The 24,470-nt window shown below is 52.8% G+C and overlaps 1 protein-coding gene and 1 non-coding gene across 7 annotated transcripts; one reads left to right on the top strand and one right to left on the bottom strand.

The window, feature by feature from the left end:
- The first annotated feature begins 96 nt into the window (after positions 1-96).
- RCN3 (reticulocalbin 3) lies at positions 97-24,470 on the top strand. 6 transcript variants are annotated; one of them, XM_019014568.4, is made up of 9 exons: positions 97-147; positions 1,262-1,661; positions 1,845-1,893; positions 2,080-2,327; positions 7,752-7,954; positions 10,605-10,777; positions 12,666-12,726; positions 16,423-16,622; positions 17,024-17,551. In XM_019014568.4, the coding sequence occupies exons 4-9, from the start codon at positions 2,086-2,088 to the stop codon at positions 17,129-17,131; spliced, it is 987 nt and encodes a 328-aa protein (XP_018870113.1). In that variant the 5' UTR covers positions 97-147; positions 1,262-1,661; positions 1,845-1,893; positions 2,080-2,085; the 3' UTR covers positions 17,132-17,551. The 6 variants fall into 6 exon arrangements, with proteins under 6 accessions (XP_018870113.1, XP_055225904.1, XP_055225903.1 ...); XM_055369929.2 differs by lacking the exons at positions 97-147; positions 17,024-17,551 and adding an exon at positions 23,879-24,470 and having other exon boundaries at positions 1,295-1,661; positions 1,845-1,994; XM_019014567.4 differs by lacking the exon at positions 97-147 and having other exon boundaries at positions 1,306-1,661; positions 1,845-1,994.
- Positions 8,236-8,308, bottom strand: TRNAK-UUU (transfer RNA lysine (anticodon UUU)). Its single transcript has one exon. It is a non-coding gene; the product is annotated as a tRNA-Lys (tRNA).

The following is a 24,470-nucleotide window of genomic DNA, read 5'->3' as shown; positions in this document are numbered from 1 at the left end:
TCTCTCCTGCAGGTAACATGCTGCCACAGGGGAACCTGCCAGTTTTATACATCAGGTCATGTATTTTCTTTTTCTTTTTTCTTTTTTTTAGATGGAGTCTTGCTCTATTGCTCAGTCCGGAGTGCTGTGGCGCGATCTCGGCTCACTGTAAGCTCCGCCTCCTGGGTTCACGCCATTCTCCTGCCTCAGCCTCCCGAGTAGCTGGGACTACAGGCGCCTGCCACCATGCCTGGCTAATTTTTTGTATTTTTAGTAGAGACGGGGTTTCACCGTGTTAGCCAGGATGGTCTCGATCTCCTGACCTCATGATCCACCCGCCTCTGCCTCCCAAAGGGGTGGGATTACAAGTGTGAGCCAACGCGCCCGGCCTAAGGTCACGTTTGTTTTTTTTTTTTTAAGACAGAGTTTTACTCTTGTTGCCCAGACTGGAGTGCAATTGCGTGATCTCAGCTCACTGCAACCTCCGCCTCCCAGGTTCAAGCAATTCTCCTGCCTCCCAAGTAGCTGGGATTACAGGCATGCGACACCACACCCGGCTAATTTTTTGTATTTAGTAGAGACGGGGTTTCACCATGTTGGTCAGGCTGGTCTGGAACTCCTGACCTCAGGTGATCCACCTGCCTCAGCCTCCCAAAGTTCTGGGATTACAGGCATTGAGCTACTGTGCTCAACCTGAGGTCATGTATTTTTAATTCATAACTTTTACAAATATTTACTGGATGACTGCCATGCCAGGCATTTTGAGGAATTCTTGGCTACTGTCTGACCACCTGAATCCTTGGAGCCGAAGAGGAGCGAGGAGCACTGTTCACTCTTGAAGGAAATGGGATATTTCCTCCGGCCCCTTGATTCTGCTCTTCCTTTTTTTTTCTTTTCTTTTCTTTTCTTTTCTTTTCTTTTCTTTTTTTTTTTTTTTTGAGACGGAGTTTCGCTCTTGTTGCCCAGGCTGGAATGCAATGGTGCGATCTCGGCTCACCACAACCTCCGCCTCCCAGGTTCAAGCAATTCTCCTGCCTCAGCCTCCCAAAGTAGCTGGGATTACAGACATGCGCCACCACGCCTGGCTAATTTTGTATGTTTAGTAGAGATGGGGTTTCTCCGTGTTGGTCAGGCTGGTCTCGAACTCCCGACCTCAGGCGGTCCGCCCGCCTCGGCCTCCCAAAGTTCTGGGATTACAGGCGTGAGCCACCGCGCCCGGCCTTTTTTCTTTTCTTTCGTTCTTTTTGTTTATTTTTGTTTTGTTTTGTTTTGTTTGGTATAGAAGTGTTGGAACGTACACCTCTTTCTTAAACCATCCTGACAAAGGGAAAGGGAAAAATACATTTCCCGTGAGGCGTTGTGACTAGAACAGCTGGAGGTGGACGGCAGAGTGCCGCGACGACTGCCAGGAGTTGTAGTTCTCCCCGGCCGCGTCACCGCGGCGTCGCCCACCCTTCTTCCCCGGGCAGGCCGCGGTTTCCTTTGTGGACGTGGCGAGGAGTGCCCGCGGCCCCCTATGCACTCATCGGCCCCGCCCCGTGAGACGCTCGTGCGAGCTCATTGGGCGGGGGGTGGGGCTCTGCGCTGCCAGAGGCGGGGCCTGGCTGGAGAGCGGCCGAATTGGGCACATTTGCGGGAACGCAGAGCGGAGCGTGGAAAGCCGAGCGAAGCTGGATAACAGGGTAAAGGGAGTGGGTGGGGGGCCTCTGTCCAGGGAGGGCGGCTCGGGGCGGCTCGGGTCGAGGACCAGGGTCCGGATGGGGAGCAATGACGGGGAGCCTGCCTGACCTCTCGCTGGCCACAACTATGCCCTGCACCTTGCGTGGGATGTGCGCCACGTCTGTCTCTGTAATTCCCCCTGGCAGGTCTGGGACCCCCCTGAGACTCCGTCAGAAGATTCGGTCCTCCCCAAAGGTGGCTTTCCCTCTAAGCATCCCGCCCTCTTTTCCCCCATCGCCCGCCCTTTTTGAGCCCGAAAGCTTGCAGCCAACTTCCAACTCCCTGTCCTGTCCTAGGTAACCCCTCCACCCCGCCATTCTCCTATCCCGTGTCTGTCCCCATCCCTGTGACCCCTGACCCCTGGCCTTTGCCACTCCCCAGGGACCGATGATGTGGCGACCATCGCTTCTGCTGCTTCTGTTGCTACTGAGGCACGGGGCCCAGGGGAAGCCATCCCCAGACGCAGGCCCTCATGGCCAGGGGAGGGTGCACCAGGCGGCCCCCCTGAGCGACGCTCCCCACGATGACGCCCACGGGAACTTCCAGTACGACCATGAGGCTTTCCTGGGACGGGAAGTGGCCAAGGAATTCGACCAACTCACCCCAGAGGAAAGCCAGGCCCGTCTGGGGTAAGAGAGACATTCGGTTGGGGCGTGTCCAGAGGTGGGGCTTGGGAGAGAGACGCGGGGGTATCGACAGGGGTCAGAGAAATGGCGTGGACTGAACTTCAGTTCTTTGTGAGAAATGAAATTCTACCTTCTCTCCTTGGGAAAAACAAATTAAGTTAAAATTGAGGCCTAAAGCGGACCTTTGAGACCGGGCGTGGTGGCTCATGCCTGTAATCCCAGCACTTTGGGAGGCCAAGGCAGGCGGATCACTTGAGATCAGGAGTTCAAGAACAGCCTGGCCAACATGGTGAAATCCCGTCTCTATTAAAAATACAAAATTAGGCAGGCGTGGTGGTGGGCACCTGTAATCCCAGCTACTCGGGAGGCTGAGGCAGGAGAATCGCTTGAACCTGGGAGGCGGAGGTTGCAGTGAGCCAAAATTGCACCACTGCCCTCCAGCCAGGGCTACAAAGTGAGACTCCGTCTAAAAAACAGCAACAACAACAATAAAAAAGAGGACCTTTGAGGGCAGCAAAATCTGGGTTAGATTCTGCCCCCTAAGCGCTCCTTATTCTTTTGTCCCAGACATCTCCCCTCCCCAAGACTCAGTTTCCTGCTCTGTAAATGGCAGGGACTGGTGTGGAAAATGAGGTTTGGCCTTTAAGGAGCCCGGCCAGTGCAGGAGAGTGGCAGAGCCCTGAGTTTCAGGGTGAGCTGGGTGGAATGGAGCCCTGTCCACCCTCTCTGTCCGGGCCTGAGCGCAGAGGGGCGCGATGGGAGCAGCCGCCTTCTTCTGTGCATCCTCCTGACACTGAGCCCGCAAAGGTTTATCGAGCACCTGCTATGTGCCAGGCACTGCTCTAGGTGCTGAAGTCACAACAGCTAACACATCTGTCCTCCTGAAGTTTACACTGTGGTGAGGGAAACAGCAAGAAGTCAATAAGTAGAAAGTGGATCAAATAGAGATAAATGCATCCAAGAAAGATAAAGCAAGAGAGTCAGAAAGTGTGGAGGGGAGAGGTTGTTGGTGGGGGGAGAGTTGCAATTTTTATTTATTTATTTATTTATTTATTTATTTATTTACTTATTGAGATGGAGTCTCGCTCTGTCACCCAGGCTGGAGTGCAGTGGTGCGATCTCGGCTCACTGCAACCTCCACCTCCTGGGCTCAAGCAATTGTCCTGTCTCAGCCTCCCAAGTAGCTGGGATTACAGGCGCTAGCCACCATACCCAGCTAATTTTGTATTTTTATTTTTTATTTTTATTTTTGTTGTTGTTGTTTTTGAGATGGAGTCTCGCTCTGTCACCCAGGCTGGAGTGCAGTGACGTGATCTCGGCTCAGTGGAACCTCCGCCTCCCGGGTTCAACCAATTGTTCTGCCTCGTACTCCCTAGTAGCTAGGACTACAAGTGAACGCCTCCACATCCAGCTAATTTTTTTTCTTTCTTTTTTTTTTTTTTTTTGAGACAGAGTGAGACTCTGTCTCCCGGGCTAGAGTGCAGTGGCATGATCTCAACTCATGCAACCTCTGCCTCCCAGGTTCAAGCAATTCTCCTGCCTCAGCCTTCCGAGTAGCTGGGACTATGGGTGCATGCCCACACGCCCAGCTAATTTTTTTTTTTTTTTTTTTTGTATTTTAGTAAAGATGGGGTTTCACTGTGTTGCCCAGGCTGGTCTCGAGCTCCTGAGCTCAGGCAATCCGCCCGCCTTGGCCTCCCAAAGTGCTGGAATTACATGCGTGAGCCACAGCACCCAGCCCAGGCCCAGGTAATTTTTCTTTTTTTTCTTTTTTTTTCTTTTTTGAGACGGAGTTTTGCTCTTGTTGCCCAGGCTGGAGTGCAGTGGTGCAATCTCGGCTCACCACAACCTCCACCTCCTGGGTTCAAGTGATTCTCCTGCCTCAGCCTTCCGAGTAGCTGGGATTACAGGCATGCACCACCATGCCCGGCTAATTTTGTATTTTTAGTAGAGATGGGGTTTCTCCATGTTGGTCAAGCTGGTATCGACCTCCTGACCTCAGGTGATCTGCCCACCTCGGCCTCCCGAAGTGCTGGGATTATAGGCATGAGCCACCGCAGCCGGCTGGAGCTGCAATTTTAAACAGGGAACTTGGACAAGGCCTCCAGGAGAAGGTGGTATGTGGTATTTGAGCCATGTGGGTATCGGAGTGAATAGCATTCCAGGCAGACAGAACAGTTAAGTGCAAAGGCCCTGAGGCAGGAGTGGGCTTGGAGTGTCTGAGCAACAGTTCTGAGGCCCGTGTGGCTGGAACTCAGTGAGAAAGGGGAGAGAGTGGGAGGTGAGGGCAGAGAAGGAGCAAAGGGGTTCAGCATGGTGGTTCATGTGTGTAATCCCAGCACTTTGGGAGGCCGAGGCTGGGGGATCACTTGAGCCCAGGAGTTCAAGACCAGCCTGGGCAACATAGTGATACCCCGCCTCTACAAAACAAATACAAAAATTAGCCCAGCATGGTGGCGTGCTCCTGTAGTCCCAGATACTAGGGAGGCTGAGGAGGGAGGATCACTTGGGCCTGGGAGGTGAAGGCTGCAGTGAGCCAAAATCATGCCGCTGCACTCCAGCCTGAGCAACAGAGCAAGACTTTGTCTCAAAAAGAGAGAGGGCCAGGTGCAGTGGCTCACGCCTGCAATCCCAGCACTTTGGGAGTCCAAGGCGGGCGGATCGCCTGAGACCATGCAAAGGGGGTCAGATCATGCAGTGCAAAGCCTTTTAGGCCACGATGAAGATTTAGGCTTTTCTCCAATTGAGAGTAGAACTGAGGGAGGGCATGAGCTGACTTAGGTTTTGAGAGAATCCTGCCAGCTGCGAGGTGGGGAACAGACTGTAGGGAGCAAAAAGCAGGGAGCCCAGTGAGGAAGCGAGTGCCATAGTCCAGGTGGAAGACAAGACAAGATGGTGGCCAGATCAGGGTGGAGACAGTGGCGGTGGTCCCCAGGACTGCTGGCTAGGAGATTGTGCTTGGATGGGCATGCATGAAGGAGAAATAGAGGAAGAAGGGCAGTGACAGGTTAGCACATTTAGCTTAGCACTAATGGCAATGCCAGGCATTGTCCTAAGTGCTTTATTATTGTTATTATTATTATTATTATTATTTTGAGATGCAGTCTCGCTCTGTCTCCCAGGCTGGAGTGCAGTGGCATGATCTCGGCTCACTGCAAGCTCCACCTCCCGGGTTCATGCCATTCTCCTGCCTCAGCCTCCCGAGTAGCTGGGACTACAGGCGCCCACCACCACGCCCAGCTAATTTTTTTGTATTTTTAGTAGAGACGGGGTTTCGCCGTGTTAGCCAGGATGGTCTAGATCTGCTGACCTCGTGATCCGCCTGCCTCGGCCTCCCAAAGCACTGGGATTACAGGCGTGAGCCACGGCGCCTGGCCTTTTTTTTTTTTGAGACGGAGTCTCACTCTGTCATCCAGGCTGGAGTGCAATGGCGCGATCTTGGCTCACTGCAAGCTGCGCCTCCCAGGTTCACGCCATTCTCCTGCCTCAGCCTCCCGAGTAGCTGGGACTCCAGGCACCTGCCACCACACCCGGCTAATTTTTTGTATTTTTAGTAGAGATGGGGTTTCACCATGTTAGCCAGGATGGTCTCAATCTCCTGACCTTGTGATCCGCCCTCCTCGGCCTCCAAAGTGTTTTTTGTTTGTTTGTTTGTTTGTTTGTTTTTGAGACAAGGTCTTACTCTGTTGCCCAGGCTGGAGTGCAGTGGCATGATCTCGGCTCACTGCAACCTACGCCTCCTGGGTTCAAGCAATTCTCCTGCCTCAGCCTCCCGAGTAGTGGACATTACAGGCATCCACCACTGTGCCTGGCTACTTTTTGTATTTTTAGTAGAGACGGTTTCACCATGTTGGCTAGGCTGGTCTGGAACTCCTCACCTCAGGTGATCTGCCCACTTCGGCCTCCCAAAGTGCTGGGATTACAGGTGTGAGCCACCGTGCCCGGCCTATTATTGTTATTATTATTTGAGACAGAGTCTCGCTCTGTTGCCCAGGCTGGAGTGCAGTGGTACTATCTCGGCTCACTGCAACCTCCACCTCCCGGATTCAACCAGTTCTCCCGAGTCAGCCTCCAGAGTAGCTGGGATTTCGGGTGCGTGCCACCACACCCTGCTAATTTTTGTATTTTTAGTAGAGACAAGGTTTCACCATGTGGGCCAGGCTGGTCTGGAACGTCTGATCTCAAGTGATTCGCCTGTCTTGGCTTCCCAAAGTGCTGGGATTACAGGCGTGAGCCACCGCGCCTGTCCTGTCCTAAGTGCTTTACATGGCCTAACTCATTTATTCCCCACAACTGCCCTTTTGGGCCTCCGTTTTACAGAGGGGTAACTGAGACACAGAGAGGTTAAGTCACTTGCCCACAGTCACACAGCCAGTAAGAGGAAGTGGCTGGATTTGGACGTAAAATGTCTGGCTGTGGAGCCCAAGCGCTTAACAACACCAGGAACCTCAGAGAAGGGTGTGATTCCGGGGACAGAGTCGGGCCCTAGACAGACTGGAGCAGAGACCGCCTGGTGCGGGAGGTGGGGCGGTGACTCAGGCAGGCCTGGAGAGGGCTCTGCTGTCTCGGATTTTCGACCTTAGGGAGGGGGCCGCGGGGGCCTAGGGACGGTGACAGGGAGGAAGGCTCCATGTAGTCTCTGTTAATTAGAGATTGGGAGAGGACCGGCCTGGCAGGGCGTCACCAAGGGAGAGGAGAGGGGCCCGAGAGAAGGGGAGAGATGGAACCTAAAGTGGCTTGACATGCGACGGGGAGGGGCACAGGAGCCCGGAGGAGCATGGGGAGGGGCAGAGGGAGACTGAGCCCCCGGGGTTGCGGGTGATGGTCCTCAGGCAGTGCCTGATTCAGCCGGGAGCAGGCAGGGGAAAGCCACGGGGCTCAGCACAGGGCAGGGCTGGAGGGAGAGGAGCCTGAAATTGACACGCGCAGCCTGGTAAGGGGGAGGGGCATGGGGCGGGTCGGGGCCTGAGACAGCGGGGGATCGGGGGTGTGGCCGTGGCTGTCTGGGTTCAGAGTCAATCTTGCAACAGGGCCCCCTTGGCAAGGGTCACAGTGCGACGCCGTGCTCCCCTTCACCACCCCAGCTCGGCCCAGCGAGAGGTGCAGCACGTGCAGGCCGAGGGCGGGGCCGGCGCGGAGAGGGTGGCCCTGCATCGTAGTAGGTCCCTCCCCTGCAGTGCTCCCAGCAGGCCCGCTCGTTCTGGAGAAGGGCGTGACTCGACCTGGGGGTGGACCCTAGGCTGAAGGGTAGGGTCCTCCGGTGGGCTTGGTCCCGAAATTGACCCGCGCCCCTCCCCAGTTAGCCCGCGGACCGTGGACTGTATTTTCAGCCCCGGATCCGAAGTGTCCCAGGGGGCGTGGCCCCGTGCGAGGGGCGGGGCCTGGGGGCGGGACCAGAGCCTGACATGTGCCCGCCCCGGCTTGCAGGCGGATCGTGGACCGCATGGACCGCGCGGGGGACGGCGACGGCTGGGTGTCGCTGGCCGAGCTTCGCGCGTGGATCGCGCACACGCAGCAGCGGCACATACGGGACTCGGTGAGCGCGGCCTGGGACACGTACGACACGGACCGCGACGGGCGTGTGGGTTGGGAGGAGCTGCGCAACGCCACCTATGGCCACTACGCTCCCGGTACGCGGCGAACCCCCCACCCTGCTCCCCATACATCGTGACCCTGACCTTCTGGACCGCCTCATTCTGAGAACCCTGAACCCATTTACCCGGAGTCCCTGGCCCCTAACCAGGCTCTACCCACTTTTAGGAGCCCATAACTGTGAGATCTTCAGTTTCTCACCTCTGGCTTCTCTTTTTTGTTTTTCGTCTGCTTATTTTTCTGGTATTTAAGCTGCATGCTAAAAACGATCTTTTTTTCAAACATGAAGTCACAATTAGGTGCTAAAAGCCACTGAACGCACCCAAACAGGGACTTGAACCCTGGGCCCTCAAATTAAAAGTCCAATGCTCTACCAACTAAGCTACCCAGGTTCCCTTCAGGGTTTTCATTCTGGGACCCACCACCTCTATGACAATATGACTAGGGTACTTGAGATCCCTGGCCAAGGACACCTACTTTCCATGCCTTGTCATCCTGACCCCTAACTTCCGTGACCTCTCATCCTGAGAACCCCAAAGCCAGTTACTCAGCCCCTGACTCTCAGATCCCTCCTTTCTGTCCCAAGTCCCAGCCTCAGTGCCCCACCCCCTGCCACACACACAGCCCTCATTCTCTCCCTCCTCTCCTCTCTGTCCCTGGCCCCAGCCTCCCCGTCCAGCCTGTCCTCCACAGGGCTCCGGGGGCGGGGGTCTTCATGCCCAGCACTGACTCTGCCCCTCCCTCCCCCTCCTGGGCCCCCAGGAGACAGTCCCACTCCTCAGCCGGGACGTTTCCTCCTGTGGCTTTGTTTTTCTGCATTTTCTGCACCAAATGGATTTTCTGTGGTTTTCCTGAACTCACCACACTCTTCAAACCTCTGCCTTCTGCCCATATTGTTTCCTCCAGTTACAATGCCCGTCCCCTCCTCTCAGTCAAGCCATCTCAGTCCCTGTAAGCTACCCCATCACAGCCTTAGTCTGGGGCCAAAAGGCCCACTGTCAACTCAAAGTCGGCCATTCCTGTCTCCACACCCTTGGATCAGTTATTTCTTCTCTCTGAGAATCAATTTTTGCATTCAGAAAGTAGAATACATGGAAAAACCCACTGTACGTGCTTTTTTGTGATGTTTAAATGCAATATTGTACATAAAGAGCTTAGCATAGAATCTCTCACAAGTTAGCTAATTTATCGGGTGGATATAATATGTTATATAGCCTGGGTGCCATGGCTCACGCCTGTAATCCCAGCACTTTGGGAGGCCGAGGTGGGTGGATCACGTGAGATCAGAAGTTAGAGACCAGCCTGGCCAATGTGGCAAAACCCCATCTTTACCACAAAAAAATACTTAGCTGGGCGTGATGGTGTGCACCTGTGATCACAGCTACTCTGGAGGGTGAGGCAAGAGAATCACTTGAACCCAGGAGGCAGAAGTTGCAGTGAGCCAAGATCACACCACTGCACTCCGGCCTGGGCGACAGAGTGAGACTCTGTCTCAAAAAAAAAAAAAAAAAAAAAAATATATATATATATATAGATATAGATATAGATAGATATAGATATACACACACACACTAATAATGTTATATAACATATTATATACTTATATAATAAATATATATACAAATTATATATAAAGTATCAATATATGCTTTTTTTTTTTTTTTTGAGGGAGTTTTGCTCTTGTTGCCCAGGCTGGAGTGCAGTGGCGTGGTCTCGGCTCACTGCAACCTCTGCCTACCGGGTTCAAGCAATTTTCCTGCCTCAGCCTCCCAAGTAACTGGGATTACAGGCATGCGCCACCACGCCTGGCTAATTTTGTATTTTTAGTAGAGATGGGGTTTCTCCATGTTGGTCAGGCTGGTCTCGAACTCCCGACCTCAGGTGATCTGCCCACCTCGGCCTCCCAAAGTGCTGGGATTACAGGTTTGAGCCACCGCACCCGGCCTACTTTTTTTTTTTTTTTTTTTTTTGAGGTGGAATGGAGTTTCACTCTTGTTGGCCAGGCTGCAGTGCAATGGCAAGGTCTCGGCTCACTACAACCTCATCCTCCTGGGTTCAAGCAATTCTCCTGCCTCAGCCTCACGAGTAGCTAGGACTACAGGCGCCCACCACCATGCCAGGCTAATTTTTGTATTTTTAGTAGAGAAGGAGTTTCACCATGTTCACCAGGCTGGTCTCGAACTCCTGACCTCAGGAGATCCACCCACCTCGGCCTCCCAAAGTGCTGGGATTACAGGTGTGAGCCACTGTGCCAGCCTTCTAAAATTTTTTTTTTTTTTTTTGAGACATAGCCTCCCTCTGTCACCCAGGCTGGAAAGCAGTGGTGTAGTCTTGGCTCACGGCAACCTCCGCTTCCCGGGTTCAATCGACTCTTGTGCCTCAGACTCCTGAGTAGCTGGGATTACAGGCGTGCCCCACCATGCCCGGCTAAGTATTTTTTTGGTAGAGATGGGGTTTCGCCATGTTGGCCAGGCTGGTCTCAAAGTCCTGACCTCAAGTGATCTGCCAGCTTCAGCCTCCCAAAGTGCTGCAATTACAGGCGTGAGCTACTGCATCCAGCCTACTGATATATACTTATTAACTCCACAGAAATCTTTGTACCCCAGTAGGATTTACTTTGTCTTTGTTTTAACCTGCTTGGCGTTTCCTCCATTAAAGCTCATCTCACTGAGACCTGTCCTTCCCCAGGTGAAGAATTTCATGACGTGGAGGACGCAGAGACCTACAAAAAGATGCTGGCTCGGGACGAGCGGCGTTTCCGGGTGGCCGACCAGGATGGGGACTCGATGGCCACTCGAGAGGAGCTGACAGCCTTCCTGCACCCTGAGGAGTTCCCTCACATGCGGGACATCGTGATTGCTGTGAGTGGCGGCTGGGGAACCCTGCCCCCCACACCCTTCCGGGGACCCAGGCTTCCGGTTCAGGTCCTGCTTCCCAGCACCGACCTGGGGGCAGGCAGTCACCTGGCTCTCCAGCATCTTGCCGGGGAAGCCAGGCCGCAAACACAGGTCAGAGGACGGCGACCTTTCCCACCTCCACTCTCAGACCCCTGGGGTCTGATCTCTCCTCGTCTGGCCTCCCCCTCCCTGTGCTTGCATTTGGGGTCCAGGCCCCCAGCCTTCCCTCAGACAGCCGCTGTGCCCCACCATATACAATTTCTTTTCTTTCTTTTTTTTTTGAGACATAGTCTCCCTCGGTTGCCCAGGCTGGAAAGCAGTGGTGCGATCTCAGCTCACTGCAACCTCCGCCTCCCGGGTTCAAGCAATTCTCCTGCCTCAGCGTCCCAAGTAGCTGGGATTACAGGTGCGCACCACCACACCTGGCTAATTTTTAGTAGAGACAGGGTTTCTTCATGTTGGTTAGGCTGGTCTCAAACTCTCGACCTCAGGTGATCCGCCCGCCTCAGCCTCCCAAAGTGCTAGGATTATAGGCATGAGCCACTGTGCCTGGCCAATTTTTAATTTTTTTTCTAGTAGAGATGGGATTTCACCATGTTGGCCAGGCTGGTCTTGAACTCCGGACCTCAGGTGATCTGCCCACCTTGGCCTCCCAAAGTGCTGGGATTACAGGCGTGAGCCACCGTGCCTGGCCCCAAAATGTGCTTTGTTCTATAGAAGAAGGCTTTTTTTTCTTTCCTTCCTCTTTTTTTTTTTTTTAGTTTTTGAGACAGGGCCTCACTCTGTTACCCAGACCGGAGGGCAGTGGCTCAATCTCAGCTCACTGCAACCTCAAACTCTTGGGCTCAAGTAATCCTCCCACCTCCGCCTTCTGAGAAGCTGAGACCACCAGGCACAAGCCACCATGTCTGGCTAATGTTTTGTTTTTTTTTTTCAGACGGAGTCTCGCTCTGTCGCCCATGCTGGAGTGCAGTGATGCGATCTCGGCTCACTGCAAGCTCTGCCTCCCGGGTTCACTCCATTCTCCTGCCTCAGCCTCCTGAGTGGCTGGGACTACAGGCGCATGCCGCCATGCCCGGCTAATTTTTTTTTTTTAGTAGAGACGGGGTTTCACTGTGGTAGCCAGGATGGTCTCGATCTCCTGACCTTGTGATCCACCCGCCTCGGCCTTCCAAAGTGCTGGGATTACAGTTGTGAGCCACCACGCCCGGCCATGCCTGGCTAATTTTTAAATTTTGTGTAGAGACAGGGTCTCGCCATGTTGCCCAGGCTAGTCTCAAAATCCTGGGCTCAATCGATCCTCCCGCCTCGGCCTCCCAAAGTGCTGGGATTACAGGTGTGAGCCACCGTGCCCAGCCCACAGTCTTATAGTGAATGAGTTTGGATATAAATTGGGGAACAAAAGTCGTTTTGCTCCAGAAGGGCACAAAAACAAGGAGCGGAGGTGTCCAGTGTGTCAGAAGAAGCCCCAAAGTGCACCATGTTCACACATAAAGCAGAGGTAGGTTCTAGGCTCTGCTAAACATAAAGGATCTTCTCCCCTTCGAGGGTGTTTGCTGGGGCTTGAGCAAGTTATTAGGGAGCCAGGACAGCTCCCCTTGTGAGCAACAAACCTGTGCACTGCTGGACATTGGGGCCTCCAGGCTCTTGTCCCGTAAATGTTTGATGATAACACCCCAGAAAGCCTGCAAATTTCCCACATGCCACCTGTTGAGACTGCTCTACTGCCTGCCTCCCACAGCTGCCCAGAGCTAAATTTCCAAGAGAACCTCTCACTCTCACCCCAGGGGTCCAGCCTCCCCCAGGAGCCAGGGTCATCAGCCCCCAGCCTCAATGCCCCTTTCTCCCCCAGGAAACCCTGGAGGACCTGGACAGAAACAAAGATGGCTATGTCCAGGTGGAGGAGTACATCGGTGAGTGGGCCCCAATTTCTTCTTGGGATGCCTGTCCTCTCTCAGGCATGGACAGGGTTGGTGGGGGCAGCCGGAGGTACATCACCCATCATCAGAGAGCAGTGGCCCTCAGACATGGGGGCAGGGGCACTCACTGCTTGAGTTCATTTAGCCACCCAACATTTATTGAACACCTACTGTATACCAGACACAAAAAGCATCTATTGAGCACCTGCTGTGTGTCACGCCCAGGATACATTTACTGAGCACCTACTGCATATGGGTGGTTGCGCCTACAGCAGACAATAACACAGACAAATCCCTTCTTGGGGGTCTGGAGTTTCTACAAAATCAAGGCTCAGGGGCTATGTTTAGTTGAGGATGGGGGTCAGGAAGCTGGTCTTGAACCTGCGTCTGCACAGCAAACACTGTTTCCTGTTACATGGGATGTTGGGGGGATCCTCACAATACCCCCTGAGTTCTGAGTTCTCCCTGGGCCCCTGCCACTGTCCCTGCCCCTAGCGGGCAAAAAATTTAGTCAAGGAGAACGCTAACAAGGAATTTTTTTTTTTTTTTTTTTTTTTGAGACAGTTTTTTTCTGTTGCTCAGGCTGGAGCACGGTGGCATGGTATCGGCTCTCTGCAACCTCCGCCTCCCGGGCTTAAGAGATTCTTCTGCCTCAGCCTCCTGAGTAGCTGGGATTACTGGTGCCTGCCACCACGCCTGGCTAATTTTTGTATTTTTAGTGGAGATGGGATTTCACCATGTTGGCCAGGCTGGTCTGGAACTCCCAGCCTCAGGTGATCTGCTCATCTTGGCCTCCCAAAGTGGTGGGATTACAGGCGTGAGCAACCACGCCCGGCCAGGAATTTTTTTTTTAAGTTTGAAAACATTGTTTATTCTTTTATTTTTTTCTGACCACATCCTACATGAGAAAACATTTTTCTTTCTTTCCTTCTCTCACTTTCTTTCTTCTTTCTTTTTTTTTTTTTTTTTTGAGAGGGAGTCTCGCTCTGTCGCCAGGCTGGAGTGCAGTGGCGTGATCTCGGCTCACTGCAACCTCCGCCTCCTGGGTTCAAGCGATTCTCCTGCCTCAGCCTCCCTAGTAGCTGGGACTACAGGCATGCGCCACCATGCCCAGCTAATTTTTGTATTTTTAATAGAGACGGGGTTTCACCATGTTGGCCAGGATGGTCTCGATCTCTTGACCTTGTGATCCACCCGCCTCCACCTCCCAAAGTGCTGGGATTACAGGCGTGAGCCACCGCGCCCGGCTACTTTCTTTCTTCTTTCTTTCTGTCACTCTTTCTTTCTGTCTGTCTGTGTGTGTGTCTCTCTCTCTCTCTTTATTAAATAGAGATGGGTTCTCACTATATTGTCCAGGCTGGTCTAGAACTCCTGGGCTCAAGCAATCTTCCCACCTTGGCCTCCCAAAGAGCTGGGATTACAGGCATGAATCACCACACCTGGCTGAGAGAACATTTTTATATTTTTTTCTTAAGAGATGGGGTTGGGCCGGGCGCAGTGGCTCACACCTGTAATCCCAGCACTTTGGGAGGCTGAGATGGATGGATCATGAAGTCAGGAGTTTGAGACCAGCCTGGCCAAGATGGTGTACTAAAAATACAAAAATTAGCTGGGCCTGGTGGCAGGAGCCTGTAATCCCAGTTGCTCTGGGGACTGAGGCAAGAGAATCTCTGGAACCCGGGAGGCAAAGGTTGCAGTGAGCTGCAATCGCGCCATTGCACTTCAGCCTGGGCAACAAGAGTGAAACTCCGTCTTAAAAAAAAAAAAAAAGAGAGATGGGGTCTTGCCCTGTCGCCCAGGCTGGAGTGCAGTGGGGTGATCTTGGCTCACTGCAGCCTTGACCTCCTGGGCTCAAGGGATCCTCCCACCTCAGCCTCCCAAGTAACTGAGACTCCAGGCACAGTGCGGCCTCTGGAGATACTTCTGGTTGTCACTTCTAGAGGGGTGAGGATGCTACTGACGTCTCCTGGATAGAGCCCAGGGATGCTCCTTAGCATTCTCCCGTGCACAGGACAGGCCATGACAACAAGGAGGTCACAGGCCCCAGATGCCAGCAGCTGTCCCCATCTCTTTTTTTTTTTTTGAGACAGAGTCTCGCTATTGTCGCCCAGGCTGGAGTGCAGTGGCGTGATCTCGGCTCACTGCAACCTCCGCCTCCCAGGTTCAAGCAATTCTCTTGTTTCAGCCTCCTGAGTAGGTGGGATTACGGGCGTGCACCACCACGCCTGGCTAATTTTGTATTTTTGGTAGAGACGGGGGTTTCACCATTTTGGTCAGGCTGGTCTTGAACTCTTGATCTCAGGTTATCCACCTGCCTTGGCCTCCCAAAGTGCTGGGATTACAGGCGCGAACCACCGCACCCAGCCTATCTTCTAAATTACTTCATCCCATTAAGACTTCATCTTCCATTCCTCAGCTCTACCAGGCAGACACTGTCACTATCCTCCATTATATAGATGACACCTGAGGCCCGGGGGGTTGAAAGGATCTGCTGAAGACAATGGGAAGAGGCAGGGCTAGGATTTGAACCTTGGTGTTTGGGCTCTGGCACCTATTTCTTAACTCCTCCCCAACCAGTAACATTTCAAAATGTATAAAATTGGGGTGGGCACCATGGCTCACGCCTGCATTCCCAGCACTTTAGGAGGCCAAGGCGGGTGGATCACTTGAGGTCAAGAGTTCAAGACCAGCCTGGCCAACATGATGAAACCCGGTCTCTACTAAAACTACAAAAATTAGCTGGGCATGGTGGCGGGTACCTGTAATCCCAGCTACTTGGGAGGCTGAGGCAGGAGAATCACTTGAACCCAGAAAGTGGAGATTGCAGTGAGCTGAGATTGTGTCACTGCACTCCAGCCTGTAATCCCAGCACTTTGGGAGACTGAGGCAGGTGGATCACGGGGTCAGGAGTTCGAGAGCAGCCTGGCCAAGATGGTGAAACCCCGTCTCTACTAAAAATACAAAAATTAGCTGGGCGTGGTGGCACGCACCTGTAATCCCAGCTACTTGGGAGGCTGAGGCAGGAGAATCGCTTGAACCTGGGAGGCAGAGGTTGCAGTGAGCTGAGATCGTGCCATTGCACTCCAGCCTGGGCAACAAGAGCAAAACTCCATCTTAAAAAAAAAAAAGGGGGGTGGGGTCTTGCCCTGTTGCCCAGGCTGGAGTGCAGTGGGGTAATCACAGCGAGACTCCATCTCAAAAAAAAAAAAAAAAATTTGTAGAAACAGGGTCTTGCTATGTTGCCTAGGTTGGTCTTGAATCTTGGCCTCAAATGACCCTCTTGCCTGGGTCTCCCAAAGTGTTGGATTACAGTCATCACTGCACCTGGCATATCTGTCACCTGCTAACTGGCCAGAAACATCCTCGCACGTTCCTCCTGCATAGACATTGCTTACTATGTGCCAGGCACTGCCTTGCCCAATGCACACACTACTTCACGTGTGTGTCAATGAAATCAATCAATCATGCAATCAACCAATCAAATGAATTTCACCTGTAACACAAATGCTTGCTTATAAGTCAGGTTTTGTTACTAATTCCATTGAAACAGAAGAGGACGCTGAGGCGAGAGAGAGGGTAGTGAGTTGCTCAAGGGCCTGGTTCAGGAAGTATCAGAGCCAGGATCAGCCCCCAGCTCCACTAGACCCCCAGAGCTGCCCCTGACCTTGTCCCCTCTGTCCCGGCCCCCAGCGGATCTGTACTCAGCCGAGCCCGGGGAGGAGGAGCCGGCGTGGGTGCAGACAGAGAGGCAGCAGTTCCGGGACTTCCGGGATCTGAACAAGGATGGACACCTGGACGGGAGTGAGGTGGGCCACTGGGTGCTGCCCCCTGCCCAGGACCAGCCCCTGGTGGAAGCCAACCACCTGCTGCACGAGAGCGACACGGACAAGGTGCAGTGACGGGGCCTTGGCAGGAGCGAGGAGCGGGTGGGCATTGCGGGCCAGACTCCAGAAAGGAGCAAGACCTGGGCCTGGAGCTCAGGGTCCCTTTTAGGTGGGATAAAAAAAGAGGGACAGAGAGAGAGGAAAAGAGAGGGGACAGAGGCCCAGAAAGAGAGGGGGACAGAGACCCAGAGAGAGGGGGGGTCATAGACCCAGAGAGAGAGGGGGACAGAGACCCAGAGACCCAAAGAGAGAAGGACAGGGACCAAGACAGGGGGACAGATTCAGAGAGAAAGGGACAGAGGCCCAGAGAACAATGGTCCCAGAGACTTCGGGACACACTTGGATGCAGGGAGGCCTTTTGAAAGCAGGGCCATGTTGTCCCCTCTGAACCCTGACCCTCCCTCCAGGACGGGCGGCTGAGCAAAGCGGAAATCCTGGGTAATTGGAACATGTTTGTGGGCAGTCAGGCCACCAACTATGGCGAGGACCTGACCCGGCACCACGATGAGCTGTGAGCCCCGCGCACCTGCCACAGCCTCAGAGGCCCGCACAATGACCGGAGGAGGGGCCGCTGTGGTCTGGCCCCCTCCCTGTCCAGGCCGCGCAGGAGGCAGACGCAGTCCCAGGCATCCTCCTGCCCCTGGGCTCTCAGGGACCCCCTGGGTCGGCTTCTGTCCCTGTCACACCCCCAACCCCAGGGAGGGGCTGTCATAGTCCCAGAGGATAAGCAATACCTATTTCTGACTGAGTCTCCCAGCCCAGACCCAGGGACCCTGGCCCCAAGCTCAGCTCTAAGAACCGCCACCAACCCCTCCAGCTCCAAATCTGAGCCTCCACCACATAGACTGAAACTCCCCTGGCCCCAGCCCTCTCCTGCCTGGCCTGGCCTGGGACACCTCCTCTCTGCCAGGAGGCAATAAAAGCCAGCGCCGGGACCTTGTGTGTCTGTGTCTGTGTCTGTCTGTTGTCTGCCTGTCTCTATGAAGGGTAAGGGGGCCCTGGGGACGGTTTGGGGGCTGTGACTGGGAGTTGGGGGCTGAGACATGCAATAGGGGACCAGGCATTTGAAGGAGGGGTGCTGGGTGTTGGAGAGAGATTGGAGGGCGTTCCTCGGTATAAAACAAACAAACAAAAAAAATTGGGCCAGGCCCGGTGGCTCACGCCTGTAAGCCCAGCAATTTGGGAGGCTGAGGCGGGTAGATCACGAGGTCGGGAGTCCTAGACCAGCCTGGCCAACATGGTGAAACCCCGTCTCTACTAGAAATACAAAAATTAACCAGGCGTGGTGATGGGCACCTATAATCCCAGCTACTCTGGAGGCTGAAGCAGGAGAATCGCTTGAACCCGGGAGGTGGAGGTTGTCGTGAGCCGAGATGGCGCCACTGCACTCCAGCCTGGGTGACAGAGGGAGACTCTGTCTCAAAAAAAAAGGGAAAAAAGGCCTGGACTCTGCAGCGCACAAACCAGACAGGAAGCCCTGCCCTCTCAGAGCTCCAGTTCTGTAAGGAAGAGACACAGTGACCTAAAATGTGGCACGGCGCAACAGACGCTGTGAAGCAGGGGAAGCGTGTAGCAGTGTGGCAATGTTCTGATGACTGAGAGGCTGGGAAAGGTCTCAATGGTAAATGGAGTGAAGGAGGGAGCCACGGAGAGATCTGGAGGGAGAGCATTCCAGGGAGAGAGAAGAGCAAGCAAAATGGCCCTGAGGCAGGAGTGGGCCTGCTGTGGCAGCATCAGCAAGGAGGCTAGAGTGGCTGGAAGGGAATGAGCCAGCGGAAGAGGGTCAGAGCTGAGAGCAGATGGGGCAAGTGGCCAGACTGTGCAGGCCCCTGCAGGCAGGTCATGGTGGTCCCTGTTTGGTGGCACAAGACAGGGATGGACAGAGACCCAGAGAGAAGGGGATGGGGACTCAGAGAGAAAGGGACAGAGACCCAGAGAGAGAGGGACAGAGACCCAGAGAGAGAGGGGAACAGAGACCCAGAGAGGGAGGGGAACAGAGACCCAGAGAGGGAGGGGAACAGAGACCCAGAGAGAGGGAGACAGAAACTCAGAGAGAGGGAAACAGAGACCCAGAGAGAGGGGGACAGAGATTCAAAGAGATGGGGATAGAGACCCAGAGAGACACAGAATTTATTCTGAGTGACATGAGAGTCGCTGGAGTGTCATGAGCAGAGAGAGGAGGGATTATAAACTGCTTTGAGTTATTTAAGAGTCGGGTTGGGCGCAGTGGTTCACGCCTGTAATCCCAAGGATTAATCAAGGATTGCTTGAGGCCAGGAGTTCAAGACCAGTCTGGGATGATCTTTTATAAAGACGGCATCTCTTTTTTTTTTCTTTCTTTTTTTTTGAGACGGAGTCTCGCTCTGTCGCCCAGGCTGGAGTGCAGTGGCACACTCTCACCTCACTGCAAGCTCCACCTCCCGGGCTCATGCCATTTATAGAGACCATATCTCTATTAAAAAATTAGTTTATGGCCGGGCACGGTGGCTCACGCCTGTAATCCCAGCTCTTTCGGAGGCCGAGGCGGGCAGATCACGAGGTCAGGAGATCGAGACCATCCTGGCTAACACGGTGAAACCCCGCCTCTACTAAAAAATACAAAAAATTAGCCAGGCATGGTGGCGGGCGCCTGTAGTCCCAGCTACTCCAGAGGCTGAGGCAGGAGAATGGTGTGGACCTAGGAGGCGGAGCTTGCAGTGAGCAGAGATAGCACCACTGCACTCCAGCCTGGGCAACAGAGTGAGACTCTGTCTCAAAAAAAAGAATTATTTTGATATTAACTTCATATGCTGTGAACTTGCCAAATGTACTTACTAGTTCTAGAATTTCCATGTTATCCCTTTTTATTATTTATTCACTGACATTTCCTGTCATTTTATGCATTATAAACATTTAGATTCCTGAGTATAGTTATAATAGCTCTTACAATAGCTTTGTGTGTGTGTGAGGCCCCAGTGTGTGTGTGAGGCATCATGCGGTGGTGAGATCACAGCTCATTGTAGCCTTGATCTCCTGGGCTCTAGCAATCCTCCCACCTCAGCCTCCCGAGTAGCTGGGACTATAGGTGCATATCACCAAGCTGGGCTATTTTTTTTTGAGACGGAGTCTTGCTCTGTCGCCCAGGCTAGAGTGCAGTGGCGTGATCTCAGCTCACTGCAACCTCCACCTCCTGGGTTCAAACGATTCTCCTGCCTCAGCCTCCCGAGTAGCTGGGATTACAGGCGCCCGCCACGCGCCCAGCTAATTTTTTTGTATTTTTTAGTAGAGATGGGGTTTCACCATCTTGGCCAGGCTAGTCTCGAAATCCTGACCTCATGATCCACCTGCCTCGGCCTCCCAAAGTGCTGGGATTACAGGCATGAGCCACCGCGCCTGACCTTTTTTTTTTTTGAGACAGATTCTTGCTCTGTCATCCAGGCTGGAGTGCAGTAGCATGATCTCAGATCACTGCAACTTCCATCTCCTGGGTTAAGGCGATTCTTGTGCCTCAGCCTCCCAAGTAGCTGGGACTGCAGGAGCCCACCACCACACCCAGCTAATTTTTTGTACTTTTTTGGTAGAAACAGGGCTTTGCCATGTTGGCTAGGCTGTCTCGAACTCCTGGCCTCAAGTGATCCACCTGCCTTGGCCTCCCAAAGTGCTGGGATTACAGGGCTGAGCCACTGTGCCCAGCCATGCTGGGTTAATTTTAAATTTTTTGTGGAGAAGACATTTCACTATGTTGCCCAGGATGGTCTTGGAACTCCTGGACTCAAGTGATCTTCCAGCCTCACCCTCCCCAAGTACAGGAATTACAGGTGTGAGCCTCTGCAGCCACCCTATCAATGGCTATTTTTATTTTTAAATTAAAAAAATTATTTTTGTTTTTTGAGACAGGGTCTCACTCCGTCACCCAGGCTGGAGTGCAGTGGCAAAATTATGGTTCACTGCAGCCTCAACCTCCTGGGCTCAGGTGATACTCCCACCTCAGCCTCCTGAGTAACTGGGACTACAGGCATGGGCACAGCTAATATTTTGCAGTTTTTTATAGAGACAAGGTTTTGTCACGTTGCCAAGCTAGTCTTGAACTCCTGGGCTCAAACGATCCTCCTGCCACAGCCTCCCAAAGTGCTGGGATTACAGGCTTGAGCCATTGTGCCTGCCCAATAGCTATTTTTTTTTTTTTTTTTTTTTGAGATGGAGTCTTGCTCTTGTCGCCCTGGCTGGAGTGCAATGGCGTGATCTTGACTCACTGCAACCTCCACCTCCCGGGCTGAAGCGATTCTCCTGTCTCAGCCTCCCGAGTAGCTGGGATTACTGACATGGACCACCACGCCCGGCTAATTTTTGTATTTTTAGTAGAGACGGGGTTTCACCATGTTGGCCAGGCTGGTCTCGAACTCCCGACCTCAGGTGATCCGCCCTCCCCGACCTCCCAAATTGCTGGGATTACAGGCATGAGCCACCGCGCCTGGCCAGTTCACTTTTTTTTTTTAGGTTTACCTGGGCTTTTTGGAGTGTACCCATGCAGCCAGGTGTGGTTCAGGGTCAGCTAGATATTTGAGTAGAGTTGGGCTGTGTGCGGTGACTCACGCCTGTAATCCCAACACTTTGGGAGGCCGAGGCAGGCGGATCACGAGATCAGGAGATCAAGACTATCCTGGCTAACACGGTGAAACCCCGTCTCTACTAAAAATATTTTAAAAATTAGCTTGGGCGTGGTGGTGGGGGCCTGTAGTCCCAGCTACTGGGGAGGCTGAGGCAGGAGAATGGCGTGAACCCGGTAGGAGGAGTTTGCACCACTGCCCTCCAACCTGGGCGACAGAGGGAGACTCCGTCTCAAAAAAAAAAAAAAAAAAGATACTTGAGTAGAGTTTATAGAAACCATTCCAGGTACCCTCTCTCCAGCTTTTCTTTTCCAGGACTTATCTCCTCACCTTCCTTTTGCTGTAGTTCTTCAAGCTAGGAAGACTGGATTTCCCTCTGGCGTTTTAGCTGCCAGTCATGGTATGAACTAGAACTCACCCCCAAGTAAAAGCTGTACAAATAAGAAACTCGCCTTTCTTTTTTCTGAGTGTCAAGTTCCCTCCAGTTGCTCTGTCTGCTTTTGTTTACCTTCCAATGCCTTGCCTTTGGGTAATTGTTTTCCACGTCTTTTCCAGAGTTGATAGCTGTTGTCTGTGTGGGAGGGCTGGAATTTGAATCCAAGCGCGTCTGACTCCAAGCGTTTTCGTATGATAACATACTGCCCTCTAGTGGCTGGATATGGAGAACTGGTTTATGTGGGAGGAAGGGCATATTGGTAAATCTCTGAGGGCTGCATGTTTGGAAACATTGTTTATCGAAAACAATACCCACACATAGCAACAAATTACTTGCACAGAACAGTTTATGGTGAAAAACTGCCCAGCATCTTGTCACACTCAGTGCTTCTCTCTAGAATTTTTTTAGTTTTAAAATACTCTTGCATATTTTATTTTAAAATAATGGCCATACTCTCACAGGATACAAAACCCGAAATATACAGGATGCTACAAGCTAAAAACAACGCCTTCCACTAAGTTCAACTCTTCACAGACAGCCAGTGTTTCCTTCCATGGAGAATCTACACAGATTTAAGCAAATATGTACAAATAGTTTTTTTTTTTTTTTTTGGAAGACGAATCTCGATTTGTCTCCCAGGCTGGAGTGCAGTGGTGCAATCTTGTCTCACTGCAACCTCCGCCTCCCAGGTTCAAGCGATTCTCCTGCCTCAGCCTCCCGAGTAACTGGGATTACAGGCACGGGCCACCATGCCAGCTAATTTTTTGTGGGTTTTTTTTTTTTTTTTTTTTTTTTTGAGACGGAGTCTCGCTCTGTCGCCCAGGCTGGAGTGCAGTGGCGCGATATCGGCTCACTGCAAGCTCCGCCTCCCGGGTTCACGCCATTCTCCTACCTCAACCTCCCAAGTAGCTGGGACTACAAGCGCCCGCCACCACTGCCCGGCTAATTTTTTTGTATTTTTAGTAGAGACGAGTTTCACTGTGTTAGCCAGGATGGTCTCGATCTCCTGACCTCGTGATCCGCCCCACCTCGGCCTCCCAAAGTGCTGGGATTACAGGGGTGAGCCACCGCGCCCAGCCATTTTTTGTATTCTTAATAGAGACGGAGTTTTGCCATGTTGGCCAGGCTGGTCTCGAACTCCTGATCTCAGGTGATCCGGCTGCCTCGGCCTCCCAAGTGCTGAGATTACAGGCATGAACCACCATGCCTTGCTAATTTTTGTATTTTTAGCAGAGAGGGGGTTTCACCATGTTGGTCAGGCTGGTCTTGAGCTCCTGACCTCGAGATCTGCCCTCCTCAGCCCCCCAAAGTGCTGGGATTACAGGTGTCACCCACCGCTTCCGGCCGCGTTTTTTGGTTTGTTTGTTTTGTGTGTGTGTTTTTTGTTTTGTTTTGTTTTGTTTTTTGAGATGGAGTCTTGCTCTGTCGCCCAGGTGGGAGAGCAGCGGCTCAATCTCAGCTCACTGCAACTTCCGCCTCCTGGGTTCAAGAGATTCTCCTGCCTCAGTCTTCCTAGTAGTTGAGATTACTGGTGCCGGCCACCGTGGCTGGCTACTTTTTGCGTTTTTAGTAGAGACAGGGTTTCGCCATGTTCGCCAGGCTGGTCTCGAACTCCTGACCTCAGGTGATCCACCCACCTCGGCCTCCCAAAGTGCTGGGATTACAAGTGTGAGCCACCACGCCTGGCCCTGGCCCGCGTTTTTAAAGACATAGTCTTGCTCTGCCACCTAGGCCAGAGTACTGTGGCACTCCGGTTGCAGAGAGCCAACATTGTGCCATTGCACTCCACTGATCTCAGCTCACTGATCTCAGCCAGCTGCAAGCGATTCTCGTGCTTCAGCCTCCCTAGTAGCTGGGATTACAGGCGTGTAACACCACGCCCAGCTAATTTTTGTATTTTTAATAGAGATGGAGTTCCACCATGTTGTCCAGGCTGGTCTCAAACTCCTAAGCTCAAGCAATCTTCCTACCCCAGCCCACAAAGTGCCGAAATCATGGGCAGGAGCCACTGCCCCCAGCCATTCTAGCTCGTGTTTTGCTGAGCATCTTCGCATGTCTTTGGGGTACACACACAGGAGTGAGGTAGTGGAGCACCGGCTAGGCGCATTTTTAGCGTTAATCGATATTGCCAATTCATTTCCCCAGTTTACGTGCCCACCAGCGTTGTAGACAAGTTCCAGTTTCTCCACATCCTGACCAACGCTTATTAGAATAAACTTTTGAACTGTTTTTGCTTTTAGTTCTTCCGTTGGTGACCTCCCCACTTGCAGATCAGCAGATCAAATCCCCATGCTGTTGACAACACGCCGGGAGCAAAGAGCCAGGTGGAGCTTCGAACGAAGTCAGATCTTCTGATATTTTAAAAGCTGAGATAAAATTCACAGGCCATAAAATTAACCCTTGGTCGGGCGTGGTGGCTACGCCTGTAATCCTAGCACTTCAGGAGGCCAAGGTGGGCAGATCACTTGAGGCCAGGAGTTCAAGACCAGCCTGGACAACATGACGAAACTCTATCTCTATTAAAAATACAAAAATTAGCCGGGCGTGGTGGCACATGCCTGTAATCCCAGCTACTCAGGAGGCTGGGACAAGAGAATCGCTTGAACCCGGGAGGCGGAGGTTGCAGTGAGCCAAGATCGTGCCACTGCACTCCAGCCTGGTGACAGAACCAGACTTTGTCTCAAAAAAAAAAGAAACGAAACCCACGCCCCATCAGCAGTCACTATCCCCTCTCTCTCTGCACTCCCAGCCCCGGACAGCCACTAACTACTTTCTGTTGCTATGGATTTGCCTATTCTGGGCATCTCATTATAAATGCAAGCATACGTGTGA

This window comes from Gorilla gorilla, chromosome 20 (assembly GCF_029281585.2).
Source record: "Gorilla gorilla gorilla isolate KB3781 chromosome 20, NHGRI_mGorGor1-v2.1_pri, whole genome shotgun sequence".
In the NCBI taxonomy this organism is placed as follows: Eukaryota; Metazoa; Chordata; class Mammalia; order Primates; family Hominidae; genus Gorilla; species Gorilla gorilla.
Note: the sequence above shows the minus strand (reverse complement) of the source record. Positions and strands in the feature narration are given on the sequence as shown.